We start from the raw sequence: 19,386 nt of genomic DNA on the forward strand, positions 1-19,386 counted from the left end.
TTGTCATGCCTTGCTTGATTTTTAAGTTGCAATGAGATCTACAAAACTAGCCTAGTTTTTAGAAAATTAGTACAGAAATTTTAAAATTCTGACTATTAAAAGCTGAATGGACTAACGTTCAAGGTAGTGTGGAGGCCAGGAAATAATTTAGTTTTTCTTCGACAGTAGCTATTACATGGTCCTCAGTATACAAACAACAGAGCTTGATATGATTCAGAGTCTCAAACCAAACTAGCACTGAATTAATCTAAAAAGCCTAGCATGAATGTTTTAACATGCTGATTTAAACTTTCATAACTTTATAACTGTTGAACTAATTTTATGAACATTTATTTTGTCCTTAAGTGGAAGGTCCCTAACTCTGTGGGTATTTTTATACTTTGTGGTTTTATTGCACTTTTTTCTGAAGATATCAAAACACTTTAGAAAAATTTATTAAATCTCATAACACCTCTTTAAGGGCGATAGAGAAATATGATTTCCATTTTACAGAGGGTGAAACAACAAGCATATTGAGGTTAACTTGCCCAGCTTTGTCTAACTTCAGAAATACTGAACCACTATTGTCCGTAAAACAGCCAAGTTTGCAAGCTATGCAGGTGAACACTTCTGCTCAGGATTTATGGAATATGTTTTTGTCTGACTCTCTCAACCTCCTCCCTGCCCCCACCATATGCAGAGCCTAAATGTTTGAATGTATATTACACATGCTTTGGGAAGAAAAACTTCTCCTTTGGATTGATACCTAGTGTAGAAAATGTCAGTCAAAAATATGTATGCCAAACTCTTGAACACCTGCAAGAATTGAGGTTGCATTTGTCTTAAGTATAACTGTTACTACTACTTGTGTTATGTTATTTAGAACAGTGATATGAATTAATCTAATTACATTGACAGAGAGTAACTTAAACAAGTTTTATTGTAAGTACCCTCTCGGTAGGGTTGTCAGTATATTTTTAAAATGTGAAACAGACACTTCATCCAGTAGAATACACAATATTGAGTCTTTAGTTAACTGTATACATTTAATACATTTTTGGTCCCATTTTTGTCCCATGTGATTCCTGGTTTATGTAGGAGTGTAAATGTATGAAAATTACATGAAAATTGGATATAATTGACTATTTGTGCTTTCAACAAAAGTGAAAACAAGATCTTAGTCCCTGCCCCGAGGAGTTTACAATGTAAAGAGATTCTAGCTTTGATTGACAGACACATGTAGCACTATTTTTCTAAATTTGCTTAGTCATTACTATGAAACTGTTACTTAGTATCTTTTGCCTGTAATAGTAAAGGTAGCATATGAGAGATGAAGAAAAATACATTATTTCCTATTTAACATACAGCTAATCTGTTTGTACTGTATAGTTTCAACTTAAATATTCCTCATAATGCAAATCCTATTTACTAGATGGCTCTGTCATGTTTAGTAGAAAAACTAGTGCTAGTTGGGAGGCATGATGCAAAATAAAGAAACGCTTGCACAGACAATCCAGGAAGTTTCTGGAAAGTGTAGGGGACAATTTCCTGGTGCAAGTGCTGGAGGAACCAACTAGGGGAAAAGCTCTTCTTGACCTGCTGCTCACAAACAGGGAAGAAATAGTAGAGGAAGCAATAGTGGATGGGAACCTGGGAGGCAGTGACCATGAGATGGTTGAGTTCAGGATCCTGACACAAGGAAGAAAGGAGAGCAGTAGATCAGAGACCCTGGACTTCAGAAAAGCAGACTTCGACTCCCTCAGGGAACTGATGGGCAAGGTCCCCCGGGAGAATAACATGACGGGGAAAGGAGTCGAGGAAAGCTGGCTGTATTTTAAAGAATCCTTATTGAGGTTGCAGGAACAAACCATCCCGTTGTGTAGGAAGAAAACTAAATATGGCAGGCGACCAGCTTGGCTTAACAGTGAAATCCTTGCTCGTCTTAAACACAAAAAAACAGCTTACAAGAAGTGAAAGATTGGACAGATAACCAGGGAGGAGTATAAAAGTATTGCTCAGGCATGCAGGAGTGAAATTAGGAAAGCCAAATCACACTTGGAGTTGCAGCTAGCCAGAGATGTTAGGAGTAACAAGAAGGGTTTCTTCAGGTATGTTAGCAACAAGAAGAAAGTCAAGGAAAGTGTGGGCCCCTTGCTGAATGAGGGAGGGAACCTAGTGACAGAGGATGTGGCGAAAGCTAGTGTACTCAATGCTTTTTTTGCCTCTGTCTTCACAGACAAGGTCAGCTCCCAGACAGCTGCACTCTGCGGCACGGTATGGGGAGGAGGTGACCAGCTCTCTGTGGAGAAAGAAGTAGTTCGGGACTATTTAGAAAAGCTGGACGAGCACAAGTCCATGGGGCCGGATGCACTGCATCCGAGGGTGCTAAAGGAGTTGGCCGATGAGATTGCAGAGCCATTGGCCATTATCTTTGAAAAATCATGGCGATCGGGGGAGGTCCCGGATGACTAGAAAAAAGCTAATGTAGTGCCCATCTTTAAAAAAGGGAAGAAGGAAGATCCAGGGAACTACAGGCCAGTCAGTCTCACCTCAGTCCCTAGAAAAATCATGGAACAGGTCCTCAAGGAATCAATTCTGAACCACTTAAAGGAGGGGAAAGTGATCAGGAACAGTCAGCATGGATTCACTAAGGGCAAGTCATGCCTGACTAACCTAATTGCCTTCTATGATGAGATAACCGGCTCTGTGGATGAGGGGAAAGCAGTGGATGTGCTATTTCTGGACTTTAGCAAAGCTTTTGATACAGTCTCCCACAGTATTCTTGCCAGCAAGTTAAAGAAGTCTGGGCTGGGTGAATGGACGGTAAGGTGGATAGAAAACTGGCTAGATGGTCGGGCTCAACGGGTAGTGATCAATGGTTCCATGTCTAGTTGGCAGCCAGTATCAAGTGGAGTGCCCCAAGGGTCGGTGCTGGGGCCAGTTTTGTTCAATATCTTCATTAACGATCTGGAGGATGGTGTGGACTGCACCCTTAGCAAGTTTGCAGATGACACTAAACTGGGAGGAGTGGTTGATACGCTGGAGGGTAGGGATAGGATACAGAGGGACCTAGACAAATTAGAGGATTGGGCCAAAAGAAATATGATGAAGTTCAACAAGGACAAGTGCAGAGTCCTGCACTTAGGACGGAAGAATCCCATGCACTGCTATAGACTAGGGACCGAATGGCTGGGCAGCAGTTCTGCAGAAAGGGACCTAGGGGTTACAGTGGGCGAAAAGCTGAATATGAGTCAACAGTGTGCTCTTGTTGCCAAGAAGGCTAATGGCATTTTGGGCTGTATAAGTAGGGGCATTTCCAGCAGATCGAGGGATGTGATCATTCCCCTCTATTCAGCACTGGTGAGGCCTCATTTGGAGTACTGTGTCCAGTTTTGGGCCCCACACTACAAGAGGGATGTGGATATATTGGAGAGAGTCCAGCGGAGGGCAACAAAAATGATTAGGGGGCTGGAGCACATGACTTACGAGGAGAGGCTGAGGCAACTGAGATTGTTTAGCCTGCAGAAGAGAAGAATGAGGGGGGATTTGATAGCTGCTTTCAGCTACCTGAAAGGGGGTTCCAAAGAGGATGGATCTAGACTGTTCTCAGTGGTAGGAGATGACAGAACAAGGAGTAATGGTCTCAAGTTGCAGAGGGGGAGGTTTAGGTTGGACATTAGGAAAAACTTTTTCACTAGTAGGGTGGTGAAGCACTGGAATGGGTTACCTAGGGAGGTGGTGGAATCTCCTTCCTTAGAGGTTTTTAAGGTCAGGCTTGACAAAGCCCTGGCTGGGATGATTTAGTTGGGTTTGGTCCTGCTTTGAGCAGGGGTTTGGACTAGATGACCTCTTGAGGTCCCTTCCAACCCTGAGATTCTATGATTCTATGAACGCTGCAATAGTCCATCTCTTCCACCACCAGATTTTAAAGCAGAGATCTACATCTGGACCTAGGCAGAGATCAAAACTGTGGCTCTCTTTGTGAAAAACACATTCATATATTTTACAATTGTGCGCTCAGTTTGATTCATTCACTCAGCTCTGCCATCCCTTTAGTTAAAAAAACAAAAAACAAAAATTTAAAAAAGCCAGAAGATAGTTGTTTTTGAAGGGAGGGATTATTTTCAACCCCTGTAAACAATCTGCTATGATTTCACAAACCAACTCTCTGAATCTGACATGATTACATCCAGTATGCTAGTTCTAATGGAGATGGTGGAGTTGGAGTGTGTGAAATTGATCATTTTTGTCATTAAACTTCCTTCTGTAGTTCTCTCTCTCTCTCTGACAATTGAACTTCATGCAGGGTCACAGATCAGTTGACTGTAACTGAAGGCAATGGAGTTTTCTTTAAAATAAAACATCTTTTTATTTCTTCTATACTAGCAACAAGTTTCTGACTTGGGTGAAAAAAAGCGTGTTCTTTTGGAGAAGTGCAAGGGACTGATGAGGAAAGCTAGACATGCGTGTAATCTCAGCCCTGATCAAGAAATTCCAAAAGACTTTCAGACTGTAAGTATTAAAAACAATACTCCACCCTGAGGCACCTCCCCTGCAGCAGCTCCTCACACCTCCCTCCGCCCTGAGGCACCCCCCTGCGGTAGCTCCCCCCACCCCCCGGGGAGCCATGCTGCAGCTCCCCGCCCCAGTTCACCCCTGCTCCGCTTCCTCCACGAGCACGCCGTCGCTGCTCCCGCCTTCCAGGCTTACGGTGCCTAAACTGATTGGCGCCGCAAGCCTGGGAGGCGGGAGAAGTGAAGCAGCGACGGCGTGCTCGGAGGCGGCGGAGCAGGGGTGAGCTGGGGCGAGGAGTTTCCCTGCGTGCCGCCCCTCCCCCCCTTACGTGCTGCAGACGGCCCTCCCCGCGCCCTCCTGCCCCAGCTCCCTCTGCCTAAATGCCGGCGGCGACCAGGGTAGCCAAAGATCCGACTGCCACAGTCGCCATGAAGAAAATGCCCCCAAATCCTAGCGCGGTCACCTAATAGGTTGCACCGGCCCTGGTGTAATGGTATAACATGAAGAGATACTTTCGCTACCTAAGACTGTTCATTTATAATATTCAGAACTATGCTCTTTTAGTGCACCTGCACCTAAAGCAAAATAATCCGTTTGTGAAAGCCAGAAGGGTGAGTTCCCAATTTCTCCTTGCTTCCTGCCCCAGGTTCTTACAGTTGTGGAGTGCAAGACAGAGCAAGCACTTCTTCTTCCCCTTAGGGGCTCTACCCTGCCTTTCTGCTTTTCAGCCTGATCCAAAGTCCACTGAAGTCAATGGGCTTTGGATCATGCCACTAGATCCCTGTTTTGATCCTCTGGTTAATCTCTTTCCTGACAACTTTAATAAGGGGCAAGTGCACCCTTTTTTCAAGATCCTTGTTATATAGCTTTGTAATTCTGCCCACCCCCTTTAAAAACAAACAAAACCCACTTCTCAATAAAACAAATCTGGAGTTTGTAAGACATGTTCTTTTGGAAGTATGTTGAGGCAAAATATGTTGGGGAAAACTTCATTCTGTGACAGGAAAATATTTTAAACACCATAACTTGAAAATGTATTAAAAGTCAGAAAAATGTTAGAGAGATTCTATCCTGGGATTATGTGCGTAATATGATGAGGTTTTTCTAGGGGGATATTGGGAGTAATAGGCTGGAAAATCAAAAAGAGTGCTTAAATAAGTGGTCCAATTTTCAAAAATGTTAAGCACCCAGCAGCTCCAATTGAAGTTTTGGACACAGAACAGAGTTAGAACCCTTCTATAACCTGAACTTTGGACATTCTGTTGATTGATTGTTTGCACTAATTTCCACCTGTTCCGGTTGCTGTAGTCCGGTGTGGGCAAACAACGGTCCACGGGCCAGATCCGGTCCACAGGATTGCGACACCTGTGGCGCAGCAGGGCTAAGGCAGGCTCCCTGCCTGCCCTGGCCCCGTGCCGCTCCTGGAAGTGGCTGGCACCACGTCCCTGCAGCCCCTGAGGGAGGGGGCGCAGCAGAGGGCTCTGCGTGCTGCCCTTGCCTGTGGGTACCTCCCCCAAAGCTCCCATTGGCTAGGAACGGGGAACCACAGCCAATGGGAGGTTTGGAGGTACCCACAGGCGAGGGCAGCGCACGGAGCATTCTGCCTCCCTCCCTCCCTCCCCCCCCCACCACCGAGGGGCCGCAGGAATGTGGTGCCGTCCCTTTCTGGGAGCGGTGCGGGGCTAAGGCAGGCAGGGAGCTCCAGGTAAGCAGTGCCAGGATGGAGCCCGCACCCCAACCTCCTGATCCAGCCCTACATTCATGGCCCTGCATGCAATTTCCCCACCCAGATGTGGCCCTCGGGCAAAAAAGTTTGCCCACCCCTGCTGTAGTTCCTCCCTCTGCTGTTGCCCTCACTTTTCCTGCCCACGGTGTTCCTCTACAGTCTTCCCTCCCTTTGTTTTTACCTTCCCTATCTCCTCTCCATCGGCCTATTGCCTCTTTTTGTCTGTCCTTTCCTCCATTCTTTTCTCTTATTAACTCTTCCCCTTCCTCCAATTCCGCCTTAATGCCACCTCCGCCTTTTCCTTCACTTTAAAATCATCCTGATTATAAATGCTTTAAAAAATACATGCAAGTAAACTTTCTTGAATGTTCATCTTGTCTCTGACCGCTCCACCCTGCACGCTACCTCGGCCTTTCTGTTTTGTCTTCCCTTGTTATGTCATGTATTCATTATGATCTCTTCTGGGCAGGAGGTGAATGTTTGTCTGGAAAGCACCTCTCTCAAAAGAAGTTTCCCTTTTTCTTTATTTTTAATTCAGTCTTCCACTTAACCCCTTTGCCCGTCATTTGTTTATGCATCTCTAAAATAAGGCTTGCATCAGTATTGCCATTTATTTCAATATAAAGAACTGTTCATGTAACGATTTGCATGATCATTGTGCCCTTAAATTGTCATCTTCTCAAGAATAGGGACCATGTCTGTAAAGCAGGTGCTATATAAACTTAACTACCACTCCCCCCAGGAATTAAATAGTATTTTAAGTTTAGTTCATTTTTACACTGTTCTGAAAACTGGTATATCCCATGATCACAAAAAGGTTTTTTCTTGTTATTCTGTATACACAATAGGGGAGGGAGAGAATTTATCAGGTTAATTAATTAATCAAAATTCCCACTCTACAGGAAAGAAATTTGGGCCAGATTCTCCTTCCTATTCCAACATGAAAGGCCCAGATCCTGGATGTATCTGGGCAGCTGAGTATTCCTCCTGTGTGGGGAAGCTCTCATCTGGCATAGCCAGCTCCTATACTACCATCCCCTTTCTGGATGCATGACTAGAGTGCCATTGCACTCCAACAGTTCTCAGGTAGTGGGGCTCTTATGGACCATTGCCAGGTGACAAGGTTAGAGCAGTTGCACCAGGGTTGGGGCTATACCTGCACAGGCAGAGAATTAGGGAGCCATAGTTAGCTTCCCAACAACCCTCCCTCATCCCCCCACAGCAAGCACTTCTCAGGAGATAATCTAGCCACTTAAATTTAAATGGATTGTGTCTTAAAAAAGTGATCTAGTGACTAGCCGTGTCCTTGATTGTCCAATTTCTTGCTACTTTTTAGTCATATTTCAAGCCTCTCTCAACATTAAACTATCTAATGAATAGATTGTTTTGCTTCTTGTAGGCATTCCAGGACCTTCCAAGCACATTGGATGAAATTGATGCTTTACTGAATGAAGAGAAATCAAGAGCCTCCTGCTTCACAGGCCTAAATGCTTCAGTATGTTTCCTCCAGTATTGTACTTGCTTCCCACTCTGTACTAGAACTCTTGGTAATAATAAGCTAGACAGCAGGAACAATGTGCTATAAATGCCAGATTCTGAATCTATTAGAATTTTAAGTAGGTTCTTCCAAAGGAACAGCATGTTCTCTGCCTTTTGTTTAGAGAAAAATAGTTGGGTTAACCTGAAATACAGCCATGGCTTAGTTGCTCTTTGCTTTAGAGAGACCAGTATGTCCTGTTTAATGTATAAATGTATAAGCATACACTACTTAATTATATGTAAACAAGTGTTAAGATTTAAATTGATAAATATCTATTTTGTCAATTTGAAAGACTATATTTTTGAAGGATGATGCTTTTTCCTGACAGGTTGTTGAAGAATATAATAGAAGGGCACAAGAAATACAGCAAGTAACGGAAGAACTAGAGGAAAAGAAAAACGAATTGGAGAGCTATAGGCAAAACATTTCACAGGTAATATATGAAATCATTACTGTAGTATAATGAATGTAGGAGAAACATAAATGGGCATATACTTCTATTAAAATGCACCATATTCATTTTAAAAGACATTTCAAGTTTTGATGCTAGGAAAAATGAAATGTTGGCAACCGCTGTATGCAGTAGTGTTATAGCCATGTTGGTCCCAGGATGTTGGAGAGACAAGGTGGATGAGGTAATATCTTTTATTGGACCAACTTCTGTTGGTGAAAGAGACAAGCTTTCAAGCTTATACAAAGCTCTTCAGATCTGGGAAACTAAGGGCTTGTTTACACTGGCAGGTTACAGCACTGCAACTTTCTCGCTCAGGGGTGTGAAAAAACACACCCCTCCCCCCTCCGAGCGCAGCAAGTTTCGGCGCTGTAAAGTGCCAGTGTAGACAGCTCTGGGAGCTACGTCCCTCTTGGAGGTGTTTGTTTTAGAGCGCCGGGAAAGCTCTCTCCCAGCGCTCTGCTGCGAATACACAAGCCACGTTAAAGCGCTGCTGTAGCAGCGCTTTAACATTGCCAGTGTAGACAAGCCCTAACTCAGAGTGTCACTGTTAAATACAAGGTGGAACAGATTGTTAATTTAGCATAAGTAGTTAACACATTTCAAGGGACCATTCAAGATAAAGTGCCTGTTAACACCCCTCCAGTCATAGGGAGGAAAGGAAGTCGGGGAAGTAGCTGGGGGTGGCAGGTGTTAGTGGATTACAGATTGTTATAATAAGCCATAAATCAAGTGTCTCAGTTCATTCCATGATTTTTAGTATCTAGCAAAGTTTTATGAATGTAAGGTCCCAGGCTCATCTTTTCAAAGTGTTATGCAGGTTTCCTTTGATGATGAGGACTGATAGGTGAGATACAGAGTGATTGCTTTGTGAAAAGTGTTCACCCACAAATGATAGGGTGTTTTTATCTTTTATCATTTGCCTGTGTGAGTTCATTACAGAGCGTATTGATTGTCTGGTTTCACCCAAATAGTTGCTATTGGGGTATTTTAGTATACTGGATGAGGTTTTCCACGTGTGTAGGACCCAGGGTTCTTGAAAGATGTTTTGTAGGGGTGTTGATCATTGTAGCAGTGCAGATGTATGTGCAGGTTTTGCATCTATTCTGGCAAGGTCTGGTGCTGCTTTGAGTTAGTGTGGCCTGATCTGTGGGGAGATTGCTTTTGATGATGAGCTTGGAGAAGTTGTGTGGGTTGTTTGAAGGCCAGAAGAGGGGGTTCAGGAAAGATTTTTCAGGATGGGGTCCCCATTGAGCATGGGCAGCGGGTATAATATGTCAGGGGAGGCTCTGCCTCCCCTAGCGCAGCCGCTGCTTCAGAACCCCGGCTGCAGGTTTAGCGGGTGAAATTTTTGCTTTTTATTATGCCCCATGCGGATTCCGGGGCAACTGAGGCAGCAGTATGTGCTCCTGGGTTTATTAGTACTTTCACTGGACTCTAGGGGGATTACTGATGAACCCGGGATGCTGTCTGAGTAACACATACCGCCTCCTCAGCCACCCCAGAACCTGCATGGGGCATAGCAAAAGCTCTTCTTCCTTCCAGAAGAGAGAAGAAGAGAAGAGCTTTTGAATTTTTGTGGGGCAGCTTGGGGTCTGCAGAGGGGAGGCACAGGTGCAGGGGGTTCCAGCTGCTCAGGGACTCCTCCGAGCAGGTTTGGGAGGGTGCTCAGGGCTCTGGCTGGCCTGGGGCTCCTCTGGCCACAGATGGGGGAATAGGTTTCGGGGCTTGGGCCCTGTGGGGTGGGGTAAGGGAGTCTTGGGGCACTCTGGTCACGGGGGGAGTGGGGGTCTCCAGCTGGGAGGTGGGAGGGGGATTTGAGGGGCGGAGCCAGGGTCTAGCCTCCCTGAAATGGGGCTCCACGCCGCCCATGCCATCGAGTATGAGTTGTAGTTCATAGAATCATAGAATTCAAGATCAGAAGGGACCATTATGATCATCTAGTCTGACCTCCTGCAAGATGCAGGCCACATAAGCCAATCCACCCACTCCTTAAGCAAGCGACCCCTGCCCCATGCTTCGGAGGAAGGCGAAAAACCTCCAGGGCCACTGCCAATCTACCCTGGAGGAAAATTCCTTCCCGACCCCAAATATGGCGGTCAGCTGAACCCCGAGCATGCGGGCAAGACTCTCCAGCTATACCCTCTGGAAAAAGGCTAACAATATCCTATCATTGACCCATTGTACTAATTACCAATGTGGCACTTAATTGACCTATTGACTAAGCCCGTTATCCTATCATACTATCTCCTCCATAAACTTATCCAGCTTAATCTTAAAGTCATGGAGGTCCTTCGCCCCCACTGTTTCCCTCGGTAGGCTGTTCCAGAATTGCACTCCTCTGATGGTTAGAAACCTTCGTCTAATTTCAAGCCTAAATTTCCTGACTGACAATTTGTATCCATTTGTCCTTGTGTCCACATTAGCACTGAGCTGAAATAATTCCTCTCCTTCCCTGGTATTTATCCCTCTGATATATTTAAAGAGTGCAATCATATCTCCTCTTATCCTTCTTTTGGTTAAGGAAAACAAACCGAGCTCCTCAAGTCTCCTTTCATATGACAGGCTTTCCATTCCTCGGATCATTCTAGTGACCCTTCTTTGTACCCATTCCAGTTTGAGTTCATCCTTCTTAAACATGGGAGACCAAAACTGCACACAATACTCCAAATGAGGTCTCACCAATGCCTTATATAACGGGACTAGCACCTCCTTATCTCTACTAGAAATACCTCGCCTAATGCATCCCAAGACCGCATTAGCTTTTTTAACGGCCACATGAGTTGTAGTTGTGCGATGATATCTTGTGTGGGTTCCAATATGGGGTGGTAGGTAACAACTAGAGGTGTACATTTGGAGTGGGTTTTATTTCTGTATTGAAGCAGGATCTCTTGGAGTATTTGGGTGGCCCAAGTGATGCGATCTACTCCTCTGGTGGAGTGTCCTTGTTTGGTGAAAGTTTTGAATGTGTTAAGGTGTATATCCCAGACTTTCTCTTCAGACCATATTCTGTGGTATCTGAGTGCCTGGCTGCATATAACAGTTTTCTTGGTCTGTTTTGGGTGGTTACTTGATCTATGAAGGTAGGTATGGAGATTTGTGGGCAATTTTTAATGTAAATTTTACAGTAATCGTTAAATTTGGTATTTTGTTAATTATAGCTTCAAATGTAAATTCTTTCAGAGGTTGTTTTACATTAGTCTCTTTATTTTTAGGTTAAAGAAAGGTGGCTAACACCTTTGAAACAGCTGGTTGAACAAATTAATGAAAAGTTCAGTAGTTTTTTTAGTTCTATGCAGTGTGCTGGTGAAGTTGATCTTCATACAGAAAATGAGGTATGATTACATTTCCATATCTATGAATAATAACTAATAATACATGAAAATCGAACTTCTCTTTAAATACCAGAACTAACTAATTTGTGTCTCAACCAAATGAAAGTAGGACCACCAGCTGTATAACAGTCAGTCTTATCAGAAGTTTTCAAAGCCAGATGGAGCTGAGTAATCCACTTATTTCAAAGATTAGTTTGTCTATCGGATTCTTCTTAAGGATGTCTAAACCTTTCTAGATCCCAACTTTCTGGATGTGCATGTACCCTCTCTGTCAAAGCAGAACCTTCTGGAAAGAGCAATGACTGTTGGAGCCACCCACATGCTTCATCACAAGAACCAAGGGGATACAAGGAACCACAGCCTTGATCTTACCCCAAGTTCCTTTTTGATCACTGCAGTAGATGGAAACAGAAACCTTGGCTCTTCCTCGTCCTTTTAGTTCTAGTAGTTAGTTAACAGCTCATGGTTGCTTGCTGTTTAGCATTAAAAAATTGTATCGACTTAGTTATTCTGTATTACAGGATGATGCTGCAGCTTAATTGCTAGTCAAGAGCTGATTTTCCGTGGCACTCACACTGCGCGGGTCCTGGCCACCGATCCAGGGCGATTTGCATGTTAATCTAATTTTAAATGAAGCTTCTTAAACATTTTAAAAACCTTATTTACTTTACATACAACAATAATTTAGTTATATATTATAGACTTATAGAAAGAGATCTTTTAAAACGTTGACATGTATTACTGGCACGCAAAACCTTAAATTAGAGTGAATAAATGAAGACTTGGCACACCACTATATACCCCTGGTATAGACAGAGGCCTTCAGGACAGTACCATTGGGCATCAGCTGTCTGCCTTTAATAGCATGCTGTTCACAGGATCCTTGGGATCCCTAGCAGACAATTCACAGACAGCCAGATTCCCTTAAGCAATCCGATTAGCCAGACCAGTGGTCAGGCCACTCTTCCCAAAATGGGAAGTTTTGAGGGCCCTGACAAGTCATCCTTCTGAGCCTCTGACTTCAGTTTCAGCATTTTATTTATCCATTAAGACTTGTTTCTTAGTAGCTGTCATGTCTGCCAGACAAGGAGACTTACTGCCTTTTCTATGAGGACAAGGTGGTGTTCAGGGCACCTGATTCCTTTCTACTTAAAGTAAATTCTTCCTTTCATGCCTCCAAAAAGGTTGTGCTTCCTTCATTCTGTCCAAAACCACAGCATCCAACTGAAACAACGTGGCACACCTTAGATGTCAGAAGAGCATTGAAAAATCTATCTCAAGTGTAGAGAATCCATGAGGAGATAGGGCTCCCTATTTGTGTCTTTTCACCTGACATGCAAGGGACTCAGAACTTCCAAGTCCTCCATCACTAGGTGGATTAGACTCCGTATTGTGGAAACCTACAAATCATCAGAGATTCCTATCCCAAAATGGATCAAGGCACACTCCACAAAATTGTTAGCAACCTCCTGGGTGGAATGAGGGCTGCAGAATAGAAAATTTATTACCAATAATTTCCTTTCTGCTTGCAGCATCTTCCACAATTCTACCCACCCTGGACGGCTCATGAGTAAGGCTGTTTTTAGTCACAGGTATTTTTAGTAAAAGTCATGGACAGGTCAGGGGCAGTAAACAAAAATTCATGGCCCATGACCTATCCATGATTTCTACTATATACCCCTGACTAAATCTGGGGGTGGGGGCGCGGCCTAAGAGTGCCCCGGGTGCTGGGGGGGTGGTCCGGGGGCACTGCTGGATCGGGGGGAGCTGGCAGGCTCCCTACATGGCTCCACACCTTCCTGGAAGCAGCAACATTCCCCCTTCCTCAGCTCCAGGAACCGTGGCCAATGGGAGCTGCAGGGGTGGTAGCAATGCGCAGAGCTGCCTGGCCATGCCTCCACCTAGGAGCTGAGGGAGGGGAAATGTCGCCGGCCAGAGCCTGCCTCACCCCATCCTGTGCCTCTGCCCCTTCCTACAGCCAAACTCCCGCTGCTGGGCAGTGGCGGGGGGGGGGGGGACGCAGTGACCCCAGACTGCCCCAGCAGTGGCCAGTGTGACTGGCCTAGGGGCTGCCTGAGCTGCTCAGGCGGCCCCCGAGCCAGGCACACCGGCCACTGCAGAGGTCACGGAAAGTCACAGAATCTGTGACCTCCGTGACAAACTCTCAGCCTTAGTCATGAGTCAAGGATCAGATATTAAGTAGAATCATTACCACATGATCCTCCTCTTGGTCTAATGTACATAGTTATTTCATGATCTCTGGAATATTTTTTAATGATATGCAAGTTTAGGAATAACTTATCTGGAAGTAAGCAGGAGCAAAAGGTGTGTGGCCAAACTGTGCAGCGCCAAAACGCTTGATCCGCCTCTGAGCTGCACAGAGAAGAGCAATCCTGATTCCAGAACTGTGGGAGACACTGCTAACAGAAAGGAAATTATCCTTAAGAAGTTTTCCATTCATTTAAATTTTTTTACAGAACTTCTTATTGTGCAAAAGTCAGCATGGTATAATACACGATTAACAATTATCTTTTGTCTGCAACAACAGTAAAACTGCCGAGGAACAGAAATGAGTATGCACAAATATGAAATCATGTTTACGTTCAGCTGGTACCATTCTAAAAAAAAGGCTCAAAAAAAGAGGAAGAGGCATAATTTAAAAATTGCTTTTAAACGTATAATCACGTAAAACCCATTATGATATTAATAGAATCTTCTGAAAAAAGATCATGGCTCTTGACAGAGAAATGAAGAATGAGAAACACAGAATTGTGTTAATTGAGTACATGGACTCTTGGACAAGCGGACATAAAAAAACCTTATGAAGTAGAATTATTTTTCTAATAGTACCTAAATGAACAGCTTCAAGTCCATCTTATCCTAAAATCCATTTAGATGAACAGAAATCACCAGCCCAGATTTGCAGATCACAGTGTATCAATGCAGTATGTGAAAACCATTGACTAATGATTGTGGCTTGGTGTGATCAGTCAGGTACAATAAATAGGGTCTTCTCTGTGGGTAAGTTGGGAACTGTTGTATTAATTCCAATGAAATACATGGTTCCAAAGAGTCAAAGGTGTTGACATGACCCTGAAACTGCCCAACATTGAACAGTTTAAAAGAACTTTTGGGGTTTGGTATATACAGCAACCTCACAAATGCTTAGTATCATAGGTGTAGAGAGATTTTTAGAAAGGAAACCTCCCTTGTTTGACAGTCTCTTAGATGGTGGTAACTCCTTTTAGGGGGAAAGGAGAAAAAATTGAGATGGTTTGTAGCTGGTATTATTGTTGCTGTTGCTAAAGCCGTTGTTTCCTAGAAGACAAAAGAAGACACACACACCAGAGGGAAAGAAAAGATCAGCAAAAATAGAAAATGCAGCTTCTGTTTCTGGTGTTGACTCTCACTGCTGGAAAAACACATTATTAGCTGGGGCTGTTTAGGTCATTGCTTTTGACTGCCTTTTTGGTCACTGGCTTACAGGAGAATTGCAAAATATACAGCAGGGGTCGGCAACCTTTCAGAAGTGGTGTGCTTAGTCTTCATTCATTCACTCTAATTTAAGGTTTCACGTGCCAGTAATACATTTTAACGTTCTTAGAAGGTCTCTTTCTATAAGTCTATAATATATAATTAAACTATTGTTGTATGTAAAGTAAATTAGGTTTTAAAAATGTTTAAGAAGCTTCATTTAAAATTAAATAAAATGCAGAGCCCTCCGGACCGGTGGCCAGGACCCAGGCAGTGTGAGTGCCACTGAAAATCAGCTCGCATGCCGCCTTCAGTACCCGTGCCGTAGGTTGCCTACCCCTGATATACAGTTTGGGGTAGCTAAGCCATACTCTTTTAAAACAGAAGGCAAAATGAAAGGGGTAGAGAAGAGATGAAATAAGATGGGGAAGGAGAAGGGAAAGGGACACATGGGGAGGGGCAACAAAGTCTCACGTCACAGGTAGTGGTTGGGGTTCAGCCAAAGCCGGTGGAGGTGATTTCATGTGGGTCCTTCTTTCTGGCCCAGTCTAGTCAGGACATGTCTTGGGATTAGGGTGACAAAAGCTCAGCGTTGTTACAGTGGACCCCAAGAAATGGTTAGGGTGGCAGCCATGATGGTGAGGCTCGCTAGAGCAGTTGTTGGCAGACAGCTTCTTCAGCTAATTTTTCCCCAAAACTCTTTTCTTTTCAAGAACCCCAGAAAGAAGTGATGGGCAGAATAGCCTACCCTTCGTTATTTTGTTCACTTAGTAGGTCTAATTTCCGACACAACAATTTTGGGCAATTGATTTTCAGTTCCACACTTGAATGTTTACTAGGTATAATCTTAATGCAGTCCTTGAGTTAAATCAGGAGGCCTTTTTGTTTAAACTAATTCAATTCTGCTGTCTCCTTTTTGCACCTTTTCCCATCAACATTTATTATTACAGGTTTTTGTGACATTTTATAAACGTTCAGTCACTTTTTCCTGTTGAGCTCACAATTAGGGTAAATTTCTAGGACCAATTATTACAACAGAACCTCTCATGAAACACTAACTTTTGTATTCAATTATGGTTTTATTTATAAAGCACCTTGCTGCCAATATTTTGTTTGCTATACAATAATTTACTAACAAGGGTGTAGGGGAAAAAAGTAATTATAAGAACAAAAATTCTAGTAACTTGCCCTTTTTAAAATTACACATCAAATCGGTTAGCTGGGGAATAGGTTAGAGAAAAGTTCTATCTGTAAAAAGAATAGATCAATGCTAAGAGAGAAACCATAGTTTAAAACAGAATGAAAGAGTTTATATATAACTGATCCTGAACACTTCGTTCTCCTAATGTAAGACATATATAAAATGGTTTCCTTTCACTTTTGCTGCATTGTCAAATAGGATACACTATAGGAAGCTATAGATGTCTAACATTTCCTGCCTACTCTCACAGGAGGAGTATGACAAATATGGGATTCGAATTAGAGTTAAATTCCGTAGTAATACCCAACTGCATGAACTGACTCCTCACCATCAGAGTGGAGGTGAGAGAAGTGTTTCGACTATGCTGTACTTGATGGCTCTGCAGGAACTCAACAGATGTCCTTTCAGGGTTGTAGATGAAATAAATCAGGTAAGGTTGCTAGTGCGTGAAACAAGACTTCATTCCACAGTTCATAGAGTGACCAGAGGGACTGTAAAAGTATATATGTTTTTTTTTTTTTTTAAGGGAATGGACCCAGTCAATGAGAGGAGAGTTTTTGAAATGGTTGTGAAGACTGCTTGTAAAGAGAGCACTTCTCAGTATTTCTTTATTACACCAAAGGTGGGTAACTGAAAACTAAACAAAAAGAGTCATTTGTGTGTGTGTGTGTGTGTGTGAGAGAGAGAGAGAGAGACTCTCTCAACTTCTTTGATAAAAGAATAAATAGTATTGATATAGGTGCTATATAAATGTCTTCTGGTTTGTTCGTTTGAGACTATGATAGGGATGAAATAAAAATACTATAACAGGGCAGTTTGTCTCCTTTAAGGATAGTTGTGGCCTGGGCTCAACCAACTCTGTTCCAAGGCTCAGCCTCTTTAAGAACAGGCATTCTGGGACTTGTGGTTCCCTGGAAGGATCGATTGTACAAACAAGCTGAAGTACACACTGCTGGGAACTAGGGGACCCTCAAGAGACAGGGATAAGGATTAAAAGGCAATTATGTAGCCCAAACAAGGAGAAAGATAAAGGTGAGACAACTTACCTTAACAGTCAGGCTGAGGGCTTAGGGAGAGCTTAGGAAGGCCAGTGCTGCAGTCCTAGGAAGGAGGGCTGCAGACAACCCTGCACCTAGGGAGGAAAGACTATTCAAGCCTGAGCACAAGGCTGATGGCTTACCGAGCCTGAAAGGGGATTGTGCTGCACTCTCTGGAAGGAGGGCTGCGGAGAACTAACTGACCAGGGAACATACTGTCTGTGCCTGTGGCAGCCAGCTGAATGGTTTACATTTGTTCTGACCCAAACAACAGCCCCAAGAAGGAACATTATTTACAAGTTTGTTTATCTGTAGTACTTTGGCAGAATTGGGAGGTTTGGTTTGAAAGGACCAATGGGGTTGTCTTCTTTAATGCAGTCTCAGCAAGTACCTACACTGTTCACTACAGGAAATTAGGAGAGATTATAGGGTAAATTGCTTGATCACCAGTTAAGGTATTAAGGTAACATTCTCCTACATCCCAAAACTTAATTTATTTAGATGTTAGCTGATGTGAACCAATTATCTGATTATATGGCAGTCAAGGGATCTACCAAAAACCAACTTTTTTTCATTGGTCACCTAAACTTCAGTGTCTGGCATAACTTAAGATTGGTCTACACTTAAAACTTTGAATGACATAACTGCGATGCTCAGGGGTCTGAAAAATTGAGCCATGTAGCTATGATGGCCTAACCCTTGGTGTAGATGCAGCTGTGTTGACGGAATAATGCTTCTGTCGACCTGGCTACCGTCACTCGGGGAGATGATGTTCCTACAGCAATGGAAAACCCCTTCCGTTGATTTAGGCTGCATCTACACTACAGGATTATACTGGAGTAGCTATGGTGCTTTAGCTTTGCCACTGTAGTCTCTGTGGTGTAGACGTGGCCTTAGAGTGGAAAAATGGTGGTGGTGTTTGTTATTTCTACCCTTTCATTTCCTTATCCCAGATTCTCCAGGCACTGGGAGACATGCATATGTGGTCAGTGGCAAACAATGGTAAAAGCACCATGCAAAGGTTTTTTGGGGGAAATGTTAATCTATTTTAACTAATACAAAAGCGATGCTTGGTATAAGAGGTGTTGCTCAGTGTGACTTTTTTTTTTTTTTTTTTCATTTTTCACAGCTCCTGCAGAATCTCACCTATGCTGAAAAAATGACAGTGTTGTTTGTCTACAATGGACCTTTTATGCTAGAACCAACCAAATGGAACTTAAAGGCATTCCGTAGGCGACGTCGACAAGTTGAGCAAATGGATCAGTAGTGAATTCCATAGAGTCTTTTGGAGCTACTGGTCTGTGAGACTGTATTTATGAAAACAGAGTGGTTGAATCTGAGAGGGAAACCTGCAGAGAACTGACAATGAAGAGCTGGGCTTCTTTTTTTAGAAACTTACCTTCAAATATATGTAATATTTTCTTAGATCTATTCTAGACATCTATTCCTTCAAAGAAAATCTCATTTTTAACTCGCACTGGCTGTCTTAATGGGAGGGCCCCTAGAAACCTGGATCTTTTGCACTTTGCTATATCCAACATACCACATCAGGAAATTTTAGCTGTCAGTTTATTTCTTCCAAATGAGTTACGTTTGGTCAAATCCACTTTTGTTGAAGTTTTCTAAAGTTGTGATGTATATTAGGTTAATACATTGCACAGGTAACTTGAAGATAAAGTTACAGTGGATAGCTTTGAAGTGGTTCTATTGAGATGGTAACTACATGAGTGAGGCAGAAGGGTATGTGATGTCACCAGACTCTCAATTAGTGTGGTGTAGCCTTGTATCACAGTTTTTTCTTGTGGTTATTAAATATAAAATAGCATACACTATGTAACTAGACGTTATAGTATTATGTATATTAACATTTCCCCTTAAACTCTATTTCAGCAGGGTGGAGTGGATTCCTAATCCCAAAACCTTTACTCACACACCACACCCACACCACTACCTCTTCCCTTCCTCCCCTCTCCATATGGACAAATACAAATTTTAGCTTTTTAAACAAAAATTGTACTTGGGCCAGTAGCCTTGTTTGTATTTCTCTTCAAAAACAGTTGTGTTCTCTCTTCTGGAGAGCTACAAAAAGGATAGCTTCTGGAAGTAACATCAAGCTAAATGTCATTTG

The 19,386-nt window shown here is 43.2% G+C and overlaps 1 protein-coding gene across 3 annotated transcripts in view; it reads left to right on the forward strand.

The window, feature by feature from the left end:
• Nucleotides 1-19,090, forward strand: part of SMC5 (structural maintenance of chromosomes 5) — an 83,163-nt gene extending 64,073 nt beyond the window's left edge. For all 3 annotated transcript variants that reach the window (XM_039544669.1, XM_039544670.1, XM_039544668.1), the window contains exons 18-24: nucleotides 4,366-4,491; nucleotides 7,620-7,715; nucleotides 8,089-8,193; nucleotides 11,427-11,546; nucleotides 16,472-16,651; nucleotides 16,748-16,843; nucleotides 18,388-19,090. In XM_039544669.1, the coding sequence (XP_039400603.1) occupies nucleotides 4,366-4,491; nucleotides 7,620-7,715; nucleotides 8,089-8,193; nucleotides 11,427-11,546; nucleotides 16,472-16,651; nucleotides 16,748-16,843; nucleotides 18,388-18,525 (861 nt within the window). In that variant the 3' untranslated portion in view covers nucleotides 18,526-19,090. The remainder of the gene's footprint in view (nucleotides 1-4,365; nucleotides 4,492-7,619; nucleotides 7,716-8,088; nucleotides 8,194-11,426; nucleotides 11,547-16,471; nucleotides 16,652-16,747; nucleotides 16,844-18,387) is intronic.
• Nucleotides 19,091-19,386: the final 296 nt, after the last annotated feature.

Source organism: Mauremys reevesii, linkage group 6, assembly GCF_016161935.1.
Source record: "Mauremys reevesii isolate NIE-2019 linkage group 6, ASM1616193v1, whole genome shotgun sequence".
Classification (NCBI taxonomy): Eukaryota; Metazoa; Chordata; order Testudines; family Geoemydidae; genus Mauremys; species Mauremys reevesii.